This window comes from Pinus tabuliformis, chromosome 8 (assembly GCF_031772625.1).
Source record: "Pinus tabuliformis cultivar Carrire ecotype Pingquan chromosome 8, CPIR1, whole genome shotgun sequence".
Classification (NCBI taxonomy): Eukaryota; Viridiplantae; Streptophyta; class Pinopsida; order Pinales; family Pinaceae; genus Pinus; species Pinus tabuliformis.
Window position 1 is genome coordinate 547,844,910 of NC_142294.1, and position 13,250 is coordinate 547,858,159.

Below are 13,250 nucleotides of genomic sequence, written 5' to 3' on the forward strand. Positions count from 1 at the left end.
AGTACTAAAATCATTTATATATTCAAAAACACATTTTAAACAACAAAAAATTACACTATAAAACACAATTATATATATAACAGCACCACTGGACTTCAATAATCATGGAAATCTAGGTTAAAGATGTCAAACTTCAATTTCAAGATTTTAAGTGCGCTCTGGGTTTTTGATAGTAGTGAATCTATTTCCATCATCAAAAACACTATTCAAACACTACTACTGCCAAATTTTTAAATTTTTGAGAATAACAACTTTTAACAAATTTATCACTTAATAAAAAACAATATTTATTATCATTAAAATTATATTTTTAATATATAAATAAATTCCAGATGAAATAAAAATATTGAGACAACCTCACCATCACAAATTTACAATTCAAAACGTATTTAAAATAAAACCATTAAAGTACACAATAAAATAATCTACAGCCAGATGTTTATTGCTGCCTTCCCTCTCAGATGTCCTCCAAGTCCCATTGACTAAATTTCGTGATTCGTGGACGAACATTATCATTACAATATAAATATAATTAAATTAATACCAGGACGGTACGTCGCCCATTAAAATAAAATTCATGTCTGCTCACTTTCTCTGGAGAATAGTGAAAGTGAAAGAAGGGTCAAAAGCCTACGTAGGCCCTCTATCCTTTGACCGCCATGAACATTGAACCTCAGCAACGCGGTTTGACAGGCCAATCACAGCTCACACCTCTCATTTCCTCTGTTGTGCGCATCCCAAAGATCTCCACTACACTTGTGTACCAACTCCTAAACTGCTGGGATTTTTAATGAGTATATCCACATCCACCGTTATATATACACATGATACACCATAATCCTCCAATACACTTGTGTACCAACTGATCCTAAACACATAACCACGTTAACCAGATTTTAGTTAATGAAAAACAAGAAGCTGCTGCTGGGATTTTAATGAGTATATTCACATCCACCGTTATATATACATAAGATATACACATGATACACCACAATCCTCCACTACACTTGCGTACCAACTCCTAAACACAAAACCACATTAACCAGATTTTAATTAATGAAAAACAAGAAGCAGCTGCTGGGATTTGTAATGAGTATATCCACATCCACCGTTATATATACATGAGATATACACATGATACACCATAATCCTCCACTACACTTGTGTACCAACTCCTAAACACATAACCACATTAACCAGATTTTAATTAATGAAAAACAAGAAGCAGCTGCTGGGATTTTTAATGAGTATATCCACATTCACCGTTACATATACACATGATGCACCATCATCCTCCACTACACTTGTGTACCAACTCCTAAACACATAACCACGTTAACCAGATTTTAATTAATGAAAACAAGAAGCAGCTGCTGGGATTTTTAACGAGTATATCCACATCCACCGTTATATATACACATGATACACCATAATCCTCCACTACACTTGTGTACCAACTCCTAAACACATAACCACGTTAACCAGATTTTAATTAATGAAAAACAAGAAGCAGCTGCTGGGATTTTTAATGAGTATATCCACATCCACCGTTATATATACACAAGATATACACATGATAGGCCATAATCGTTAAAAGCTAGAAAACTCTCTACAGAAGCCCAATGGTTCAATCAGAGCGCCACCAAAACGTCCAGGACTCTCACAGAGAATGCCACTTGCAACCCAAGGCCGACATATGTAAAGCGAGCAAGAAGAGTAGCAGGGGAGCCGAGGGGCTGAGGCAGTACAGAGGGGTTCGAATGAGGAGTTGGGGATCGTGGGTCTCTGAAATAAGGGCACCCCATCACCATCAGAAAACAAGAATATGGTTGGGTTCATATTCCACTGCAGAGGCCGCTGCGAGAGCTTATGATGCAGCTGTACTCTGTCTCAAGGGCTCCTCTGCTACCCTCAATTTCCCAGAATCTGCCACCATTATTAAACCTCCCCAGAGCTGCCAGCCACCATTGATGTCTCCGAGGTCTATACAGAAAGTTGCAGCTGCAGCTGCCTATGGATATCCTAGTGCTGCTATTGATCTTGCAGGCTCTAATGGTGTTGACTCTGTTGTTCAAAGCCTGCAAGCTTCTTTAGACTCCAATGTGAAAACAGAGGTTGGTACTGAAACGACCCAAAATGCTAACAATAGTACTAATGGCCATGGGGGTGTGACAGTGACAGTGACAGAAGAAATTTCATTGTTAGAACAGTTCCTAGAGTCTCCTATCAGATTTAGTAATTATGCATCTGATCAACAAATTCTCTGCTGTGCACTGCAATCTTCTGATCCAACTCTGCTGTCCAATTGGGTGGATGAAAGTCATGGTGAGGATCATCATGAGGATATCTGCAACCTCTGGAGCTTTACCTGACCAGAATTCTGTAATTGAGTTCTCCTCTGATTTGTATTAATTATTAACTATGGTACAAAATGTGCCTATTTTGTCTTCCCTTAAATTTGCTGATATTATTTCTGCAGACTATACTATGCGATTATAATACCCATTTCAATATATCTATCATTATTTCTCTGTGGTACCCATTTCAATATATCTATCATTATTTCTCTGTGGATCGGGACTTACTTCGGCAACTCCTATTTCTTACCCCATAGAAAAGTTAACAGTTTCTTTGCATTTATATTTCCCTCAGAGTTGACTTTGGCACTTTAGCAGCAAGGAAACTGCTATTCCCCTTGCATGTCAGAGTGCATTAACTTTTCTGTGAGGTAAGAAATAGGAATTGCCACTTACTTCTGTGTAAGAAACATTATGTGTACGTTGCTAAATTCAGCATCTGCAAATATAAATGGAAAAATTTGTTGTACATCTAAATGATTTCAGAGTTACTTCCCCATATAAGTAGTTAGCTTGGTGTACATGGAATTGCATTTTAGCTGGCACACACCAGAGATTACTGGGCGTTGAAAGAGCTCAGTTCTGACAGATCTGGTTGATAGCAATAGAGAATTCCCTGCAGTATCAGCGTTCACTTCAACTATTACGTTGAATTTTTTTCCTTATTTGTATGGTATAATTTTGTATTTGGTACATAGCAATTAACTTATGTATTTTTTTAACTGGTGGGAAAATCTACCATATTTCAGTTGTCAAATCAGTACTGAGGACAGTTATCTTTAACCGTCCTATATTAAGTATTATAAAGTTAATTCATAAAAAAATTTCAATTGTTTTTCTTTTTCAATATAAATATATGAAAATATATTTGAGCAACCAAAAGAATGTTTTGTGGGTGAATTTACAACACAATTTGATTATGAAGTTTTCTCATAGTGGCTTGTTTGGGTGCATGTCTTTCCTGGGGTTGCCACAAAATCACGTGGGTCCTTATTTTTCTGTTTTTATATTTTCTTGTGTCAATCAATTTAACTAAAACAAAATTCATAGACTAAGTCACTTGGGTCCTTATTTTTCTATTTTTATATTTTCTTGTATCAATCAATTTAACTAAAACTAAATTCATAGACTTCATCCACAATTAGGGAATTATAGCAAGCTTGATTTGGTCATTAATCTTTAATTTATCTATTGACGTTGGGACATCTTTCGGTACAAAATTCATAGACTTCATCCACAATTAGGGAATTATAGCAAGCTTGATTTGGCTATTAATCTTTAATTTATCTATTGATGTTGAGACATCTTTCGGTATTAATCACATCTAGAGCTTTATAATCAAGACAAGAGGTAGAGTCAAATCATGGCAAAGATTAAATAGTGATAGCGATGAAGAGAGTTAATTGTTTTTCATTGGCATGTTTAAAACCATCTATTGTGGTTCATCATCAGGACAAGATATAGAGTCAAATCATGGCAACAGATTAAATAGTGATAACAATGAACAAAGTTAATTTTTTTGACCGTTAAAGTTTTAACGTTAGTTTTGATTTTTTTTAGAGTTTAAAAGTTAGTTTTGATTTTTTTTAAGAGTTTAACAGTTAGTTTTGAGTCTTTTTAGAGTGTCTTTTTAGAGTTTAACCATTAGTCTTGAATTTTTTTTTATATAATTTAACAATTAGTTTTGATTTTGTTTTAGAGTTTAACAGTTAGTTTTGATTTTTTTTTTTAGAGTTAAACAATTAGTTTAGCGAGTTTTGATTTTTTTTAAGAGTTTAACAATTAGTTTTGAATTTATGTATTTTCACATAAGCCTAAATTCGGAAATTTATCTATTTTCAATTTACACCTGTAGTTAGCATTTTTCTTTTTTTTTGTTGAACTCTATTAGCACATGAGAATATGCTTTAGATGGGATATCTTCAACTATTTTGCTGATTTTTTTCATGATGTTTTCCATAGATAAGAAGCATTTGACCAGATAATGCAGGATTAGGAAAGAATCTTCCATAACCATAAATGTGTCTACTTAATATTCTTTTGTTAACAAAATCTCTACTAAAAACATATATTTCTATTTAATTATTTGTTATATAATCAAAATCCCCTTATATATTTTAATACTTTGTAATCCTCATGACCATCAAATACCTTTACTCTAAAATATTTAAATTATTGTAACAAAAATCAAACAAAAAGCTGTATGGAAAACAACGTTAAATTTTTTTAACTATCCAAAACAGTTGAATCCCCATTCCCAAATAATATTTTAAAAAAAATGTAGGAAAATTATAGGAGTTGCAAAACGAAGAAAAAAGTGAGGCGACATATGAGCGTGGATGGAAATTGAAATGCTGAAAAACGCGGCGTATAAGGTTTCGTGTCTCAGGGAGAGCAAGCAGACTATCAAAACTTTCGCGGCACGTTCGCCTTCACGTTCACGTTCGTGTGTGAGCACGGAATAGCCATAGGGGAGAGATTCCTAATGTTGTGCAGGGACCAGTAGTTGATATAATACTGGTCCCACCAAACCACCAGTGATTAAGACTTTTGAAACCAAAATTTAGACAGAAATAAATAACATTATGTATAAATAAGTATTAAATTATGTCCAAAAATCACCCATACATTGACTGGGCCCACAACTGTCCATAAATAGTATTTTACTACTTAATATTGCAAAACATATTGACCCAAGTAGAAAACAGCTAGAGCCATAAAGGCTTCCAAACTGGTCTATTCCAGAAGTACAAAACAGCAGTCACTTCAACCCCCACTCATCAGAACTGCAACTTTGCATCCCAAATAAATATGCCTACCTGCACATAACAAAAGGAATGTATGTCAGCATAACTGCTGTGTTGTTCAACAGCTAAACACCCTATGTTCAATAAATGACACCCAACCCAATAACAATTAAATCCACTTTGTTCAATAAATGACACCCAACCCAATAACAATTAAATCCACTTTGTTCAATAAATGATACCCAGACCCAATAACTGCAATAAATGACACCCATCTCACTCTATTTCTCATTAAAACAGATCAAAGCACATGGATCAACAAATAAACAATTCCCAACCATTAGATCACATCAAATTAAATCCATACCACACATTCAAAATGAAGCCATTGCAATCCATGTGCATCCATGTCCACCAATTAAAATCAAGTCCCCAAAACTATAAAAGAAGTCCACCCACTGTTGAAGTTCATCTTATGCTTTCAAACTATTCAGCAAACTTGAAGACAACATCACAAAACAATGGCCAATATATTCAAGTTAGTTATATGAATTACAACTCATTCTTCTTACAGTTCTGTTTTCATTGTTTTCATTTATCAGATTTCTTACATTACAGTTCTGTCCATAGGGTGACAGTTAACCTATACAGTTACAGTTAACCTTTTTTATACAGAGTTTATGTATGTGTTCTAGCTTATTATATCATCAGCTTCATAGTGATTACAGCTTACATATCACAGAGGTTACGTATGTCGTGTTAGTACTGTAGTCATAGCTTGTTTACTTTACAGGAATTGAACCTTAGCTTACACCTTAGCTTACAGGAATTGAGCGAGCGATTATTATGGCTTGGGTTCTATGCAGAATGAGTTAAAACATAGAGCAAATAAGTGAATTTCTACTACTGGTGAATGGACCATAGAACTGTAAGATTTTAGATAATGAGAAAACACAATTATAAGTAACATAGCAGATACCGTCTTATTGGCCTTCATATCTTTTCACCTCGTTGAGCTCGAGACCTTAGGGTATGGAGAGCCCGAGCCATACGAAGTTGTAAAAGTTGGACCAAAGGAATGGGGATTTACATAACTCAGCTCTGTAAATTAAGTCACAGATAATGGAGAGAAATCTTGGAGCAGAGATTGTTCTTCACAATATTCAAAATAACTAAATAAATTATATGAAAAATATAAAAAATAAATGACTGCAATGAAACTCGATTAAACTGAAGTAAAACCGATTGTCTATGACACCTAGGAGACCATAGAATCAAATGTAATAGTGATTACAGCTTACATATCACAGAGGTTACGTATGTCGTGTTAATACTGTAGTCATAGCCAATAGCTAATCACTGGAAGAAGAAACATGACTCGCTATCCTTCCAAGCAAGCAATCCCCACATCCCTTCCTGTTCCTTATATAGTTTCATCTCCCTAGCCATATCCAATCGGAGACCGAGTCTAACCTTGAATAGCATCAGAATCAAAGCCAGCATTCGAACCATTTCCAGCCCAAGATTGATGCAATGCAAAAAAAGGTAGGTAGTAAAAAGGCAGTTAGTACTGTAGTCATAGCTTGTTTAGCTCACAGGAATTGAAGCTTAGCTTACAGGAATTGAGCGATTATTATGGCTTGGGTTCTATGCAGAATGAGTTAAAACATAGAACAAAAACGAATTGTAACTTTAATGACTCTGATAAACTTAGTAATTTTTCACATATTTTCAGACCTTGACAATCATCATTGAAACATCACATTGAAACATAATCGAAAGACATTGAAACATAATCGAAAGACATGTATTTTCAGAAGCATGAAGCTATTGAGAAAGCAAAAATTTTGATATTGAGTCGAAAGAATGCAAATAAGTGAATTTCTACTACTGATGAATGGACCATAGAACTGAGGAATGGTTTCTTAGAATGGAAGCCCGAGCGGATGACCATTTCTCTTTATTGGATTAGATGACTGTAATATTTGAGATAATGAGAAAACACAATTAGGTAAACAAGCATGGTTAGAAAGAGTCATATGTAACTACTGTGTTCTAATTGCATAACTACTGTGTTCTAATACATAATCAATACATATGGATACACTGTAATCACTGTATATGTATATCCTAATGTAATACATATGGATAGACTGTAATCACTGTATACGCATATCCTAATGTAACAAGCTCTGTTTCCTCATTACTTTGATTTCCATGGTTCTACTTATGGCACTGATTCAACCATTAGTAATGATTACACTCTACTCTATAAGGTAAGTACATATTGAATAGACCTACTTATTACCTGTATTCCCTAATCTTTAACAAATATAAGGAGAATGACGTAATTCATACATGTTTACATACCTCATTGGTTTAGCTGTATAAAGCTGTTGAAAGTAAATGGAAAATGATATATGAAAACAGTGACATACATGTTGATAATTTCCTGTAATAGAGGAAAAGTATTTTTGCAGAAGTAATAAAGCATAATTTGACATATATTCTAATGTCTAAATGCAACATACATGTTGATAATTTCCTGTAATAGAGAAAAAGTAATTTTTGCAGAAGTAATAAAGCATAATTTGACATATATTCTAATGTCTAAATGCATGCAATAATTTTACAGGTTGTTGCATCTATGGCAAAAGGAAGTTACTCTGCTCGTACAAGGAGAAGTGGTAGGAGAGTGACAAGGGGTGCGCAGCTGCGATGCACATCGTCCGATGATGACAGGCCAGCTGATGTCAATGCCGGCAATGCACCAGGGAACATTGTTGAAAATGACCATGTGACAGCCGCTGATGTTAACACAGCATCAGCCACAGAACCACCATCAACAACAGTCCAAGGGGCAAGCTCAACTAAAAAGATCAGTGCTATAAGAGGATGGACAAAAGAACAAATGTTAGTTGCAATTGACGACATAGAGTTTAATGGATACTCAGTTCGGGCATCTGCAAAAAAACATGGTATTCCTCCCTCATCAATACATTATTGGATAAATGGACTGACTCATACAAAACGTAGAGGGCCTCTTACAGTTATGACTGAGGAGGAGGAGGCCGAGGTGGTTGAGTGGTGTAAAGAGATGGCCCAACTGGGACATGGGCTAGAGTTGATACAACTCAAATCAACAGTTGCTCAAATCTGTCAAGGGAGGCCAAACCCATTCAAAGATGGGTTTCCTGGTAAATCATGGTGGTTTGGGTTTAAAAAAAGGCATCCAGAACTTGTATTGCGTACTGCTGAGGGCCTTGACAGAGACAGAGCATTAAATTTGCGCCCTGCAGTTGTGCAAAAATTCTATGACACACTTTCTAGTGCTTACGATAAACATTCTTATGGAGCAGACCATATATGGAACTGTGATGAAACAGGTTTACAGGCAGGGAGGAATTGTGGCATGCGGGTAATTGCCAAGAGAGGGAGCCGAAATGTGCCAAAGATTTTGCCCAAGAGCAGGGAGTGGATAACTATTTTATGTTGTGTTAATGCAATTGGTACTTCAATCCCAGGATTTTATCTATTCAAAGGTAAAAATCAACTGAAAAACTATATACAGAACTGTTAACCAGGTGCATGCATTGCTGCACATCCCCATGCATGGATGACTAAAGAACTGTTTCTAAGTTGGCTTTTTCACTTTGCTGCATCGGTACCAGGTGGCGTCTCGCCTAATAACAGACACCTTTTGATATTAGATGGCCATGGGAGCCACATGGCTGTACAAACAATTGAGGAAGCAAACAATTTAGGCATCGACCTGTTGACATTGCCCGCTCATACCACTCATAGGCTGCAACCCCTTGATGTTAGTGTGTTTGGCCCTTTCAAGAACTATTTCAGGTCGGAGCGTGCTGCATGGATGGCAAAGAATCCAGGGGTTGAGGTGAAAAGGTTTGAGCTAGCAGAGCTTGCAAGTAAAGCTTTTAAAAGGGCTTTGACACCATCAAATATCAAGGCTGGCTTTAGGAGGACAGGAATCTGGCCACTGAACTATGATGCTCTTATGCATGATACTGGTTGTAGCCAAGCGTTTCATGTGGATGGTCAGGAAGAAGGGAATGTCCAAACAAGTGTTGAAGTGCAAGAAGTAGATGACCAAGATGATGTTGTTGCAGCTGGCAATATGATTTCCCTGTCTCAAGGACACTTATATGCTGAAGATGATGAAACTGTATGTGAAACACAATATAACAATGAACAAATTCCTAGTAACATGGAGATTGTTCCACCAACTCAAGAAAATGAAATTCCTGTTGCTGATATTGCTAATGATATTGTTGAACATGCAGTTGACAATGACCAATTGACATTGCCAAGCCAAGTAACCCCACCTTCATGGCTAGCAGAAGCAATGATCAATATGAATGCACATAGTGTCTCAGCAACCAATGAAGAAAGCATGAACATGCCCTCACAACCAGTAGAATTGAACAGTGAAATTGTTCATTTTTTTGTGGACAATAGATCAATGGAAGAAGATGAAGGACATAATGAGGCATCAAATGAAGATAATGATATGGTTCAATCAGTTCCAACAGATACTGAAAGGGAAGTACCAAGCAATGACATGCAGGTGGGAGGGGTGGAGAAGACACTTGGACGGTTCCTAAAGCTACCAGTAGAGAGAGTATCAATGAAAAAAAATCAAGGTGCACCAGGTAGTCTTCGTCTGGGCCGAAGCTCACAGTTACTCACCTCAGAGGACTATATAAACCTGTTAGTTGAGTCAGAAAAAAAGAAATTTGAAATGCAAGAATTAAAACAGAAAAAGAAGGATATAGTCAAGGAGAAGAAGGCAGCAAGGATTGTTGCAGCACAACGTCGAGCAGAAGAACGGATTGAAAGAGATAAAGCAAGGCAAGTTAAGGACCAACAAAAGCAAATGGCAAGACAGGAAAAGGAAAAACGAAAGGCACAACAAATGCTTGAAAAGGAACAAGGGATGATCAACGATACAAGAATAGCTGATGAAACCAGGATTATTTCAAACTCATTGGACTCCATTGCAGACAATACACCATTATTCCAAGATCTCATAAACATTCAAGTGCCCCACTATCAAACTGAGGGTTTACCCACTTGCCTTGTTCCTACCAGAGCTGGTGTCAATTCTCTGTATGCTCATTACACACCTCCACTTAATGCAGGGGTCAGTAGGGAAAATGTGAGGTATGGGTACTCAGTACCTCCATGGTTGGAAGCTGCAAATTGGAATCAATCATATGGCATCAATCAACCATTTCCTAATCAGCCCTTGACTGGTAGGCCAACCTACCTGGCTCAAGAAGGTAACTCGGGGAGTTTTGGCACTCAAGATTCTCAGGGCCATAAAGAATAGGGGTGCCATATGTTTTTGGTTCTAACCACATTATGATGTGGATTTTGGATAGATTGTATCTTTTTCTTGGCACAGAAACATTTTGGCTTACAACACTAGATTGTATCTTTTTCTTGTCACAAAAATATTTTGGCTTAGAACACTAGATTGTATCTTTTTCTTGTCCTAAGAAACATTTTGGCTAACAACCTAGTAGTGATTTCTTGTGGCAACCTAACTGTGTGTTGATAAGAAATTTTCAATGGAATATGTCTTTCTGTAAAATATTAATTATGATAAAACTATTTCTATAAGTTATTCTGTGCACCCTCCCCGCCACGTCAGAAAACCACGCGTAAAAGCACATGGAGCCGGTACAACACCTGTCCACCATGGAGCTCATGTGTTGGCCATCATATCATTGCATAAAACTTTGTGTTCGCGCCATTTCACAGGTTTGTTTGGGGTCATTGCTGCGATGTTTGGGGATTCAATAATAACATTTCAAGTTGCATATGAAAAAGGCTAAATATAGAAATCAAATGACCAGACAATCTTATTATGATTGAGAGCACTCATTATCAAGTTGAGTATGAAAAAGGCTAAATACAGAAATCAATGAGGAGGCAATCTACCTCATAATAAGTTTTATTAAATGTGAAAAAGCCACTAATAATTTTATTGATTGAGGGGACACTTGAGAAATTGAGAGCACTCATTATCAAGTTGCATATGAAAAAGGCTAAATATAGAAATCAAATGACCAGACAATCTTATTATGATTGAGAGCACTCATTATCAAGTTGAGTATGAAAAAGGCTAAATACAGAAATCAATGAGGAGGCAATGTACCTCATAATAAGTTTTATTAAATGTGAAAAAGCCACTAATAATTTTATTCATTGAGGGGACACTTGAGAAATTGAGAGCACTCATTATCAAGTTGCTCTCATTATCAAGTTGAGCATGAAAAAGGCTAAATAAGTGGACCGTTATCTAAAGGAACATCATTCAACTTGATAGCTCATGCTTCAACCATAATGCTTACAAAGCAATTTCTACCCATTGTATTCTGTAATAGCTAGTCAGTGAACCCCAAGACGGGTTGGAAACAGAGACTACTTCAGATATTCACACAATGAGTAAACTATTATATCATATACTAATTTACATTAGAACTTTGAAGTGAACATCTGAATCAGAGGGACCTAGGAATAAGTCATATTTGCTCATTTACATGATCCACATCCTTAATTAAATTAAAATGAACAGTAAGGCCACTGAATGTGCAAGCCCCATTCTTGGGAGCAATTGGAGGGATGACCTTGTTCGCTGGAAGTGAAGGAGGGAGAAGTATAGCTTTGTCCACTCAACTCCCTCACAATCAGATGGAAACCCTGAGACAGATACTCTTGATCATCCCGTATTGAACATTCTTTCGATTTCTATATGTGGTTCCATATTAATATGTCTCGGTTCTTCTACTTAGTGGACAGTTCACACCTCAATGGCTCAATGGCTAGACAGTTCGCACCTCAATGGTTCAATGGCTTTTCATGTGGTCAATAAATTTTGACATCAGATGTTAGGAGAGATGGGTTTGACACTCAACCCATTAATCTTTGGATGATCTTTTCTCTAAGAGCATTTTATACATTGTATTTTTTATGCCTTCGATCTCAACATTGAAGGCATCAAATTTGCAGCACTGTACAAAGCTCTAAACTCACTTATGGCTCCAATAAGTGGACCGTTATCAAAAGGAACATCATTCAACTTGATAGCTCATGCTTCAACCATAATGCTTACAAAGCAATTTCTACCCATTGTATTCTGTAATAGCTAGTCAGTGAACCCTAAGACGGGCTGGAAACAGAGACTACTTCAGATATTCACACAATGAGTAAACTATTATATCATATACTAATTTACATTAGAACTTTGAAGTGAACATCTGAATCAGAGGGACCTAGGAATAAGTCATATTTGCTCATTTACATGATCCACATCCTTAATTAAATTAAAATGAACAGTAAGGCCACTGAATGTGCAAGCCCCATTCTTGGGAGCAATTGGAGGGATGACCTTGTTCGCTGGAAGTGAAGGAGGGAGAAGTATAGCTTTGTCCACTCAACTCCCTCACAATCAGATGGAAACCCTGAGACAGATACTCTTGATCATCCCGTATTGAACATTCTTTCGATTTCTATATGTGGTTCCATATTAATATGTCTCGGTTCTTCTACTTAGTGGACAGTTCACACCTCGATGGCTCAATGGCTAGACAGTTCGCACCTCAATGGCTCAATGGCTTTTCATGTGGTCAATAAATTTTGACATCAGATGTTAGGAGAGATGGGTTTGACACTCAACCCATTAATCTTTGGATGATCTTTTCTCTAAGAGCATTTTATACATTGTATTTTTTATGCCTTCGATCTCAACATTGAAGGCATCAAATTTGCAGCACTGTACAAAGCTCTAAACTCACGTATGGCTCCAATAAGTGGACCGTTATCAAAAGGAACATCATTCAACTTGATAGCTCATGCTTCAACCATAATGCTTACAAAGCAATTTCTACCCATTGTATTCTGTAATAGCTAGTCAGTGAACCCTAAGACGGGCTGGAAACAGAGACTACTTCAGATATTCACACAATGAGTAAACTATTATATCATATACTAATTTACATTAGAACTTTGAAGTGAACAACTGAATCAGCGGGACCTAGGAATAAGTCATATTTGCTCATTTACATGATCCACGTCCTTAATTAAATTAAAATGAAAAGTCACTGATACAGTAAGGTTT

At 36.4% G+C, this 13,250-nt stretch overlaps 1 protein-coding gene across 1 annotated transcript; it reads left to right on the forward strand.

The window, feature by feature from the left end:
• Positions 1 to 1,149: 1,149 nt before the first annotated feature.
• On the forward strand, positions 1,150 to 2,469 carry LOC149236606 (ethylene-responsive transcription factor ERF015-like). Its single transcript, XM_089461582.1, has one exon. It carries the CDS (start codon positions 1,623 to 1,625, stop codon positions 2,370 to 2,372), a length of 750 nt encoding a protein of 249 aa, XP_089317708.1. The 5' UTR covers positions 1,150 to 1,622; the 3' UTR covers positions 2,373 to 2,469.
• The last annotated feature ends 10,781 nt before the right edge of the window (positions 2,470 to 13,250 follow it).

Coding starts and splice junctions, on each gene's coding strand:
- LOC149236606 (XM_089461582.1), top strand. CDS start 1,623: ATGGTTCAATCAGAGCGCCACCAAAACGTCCAGGACTCTCACAGAGAA.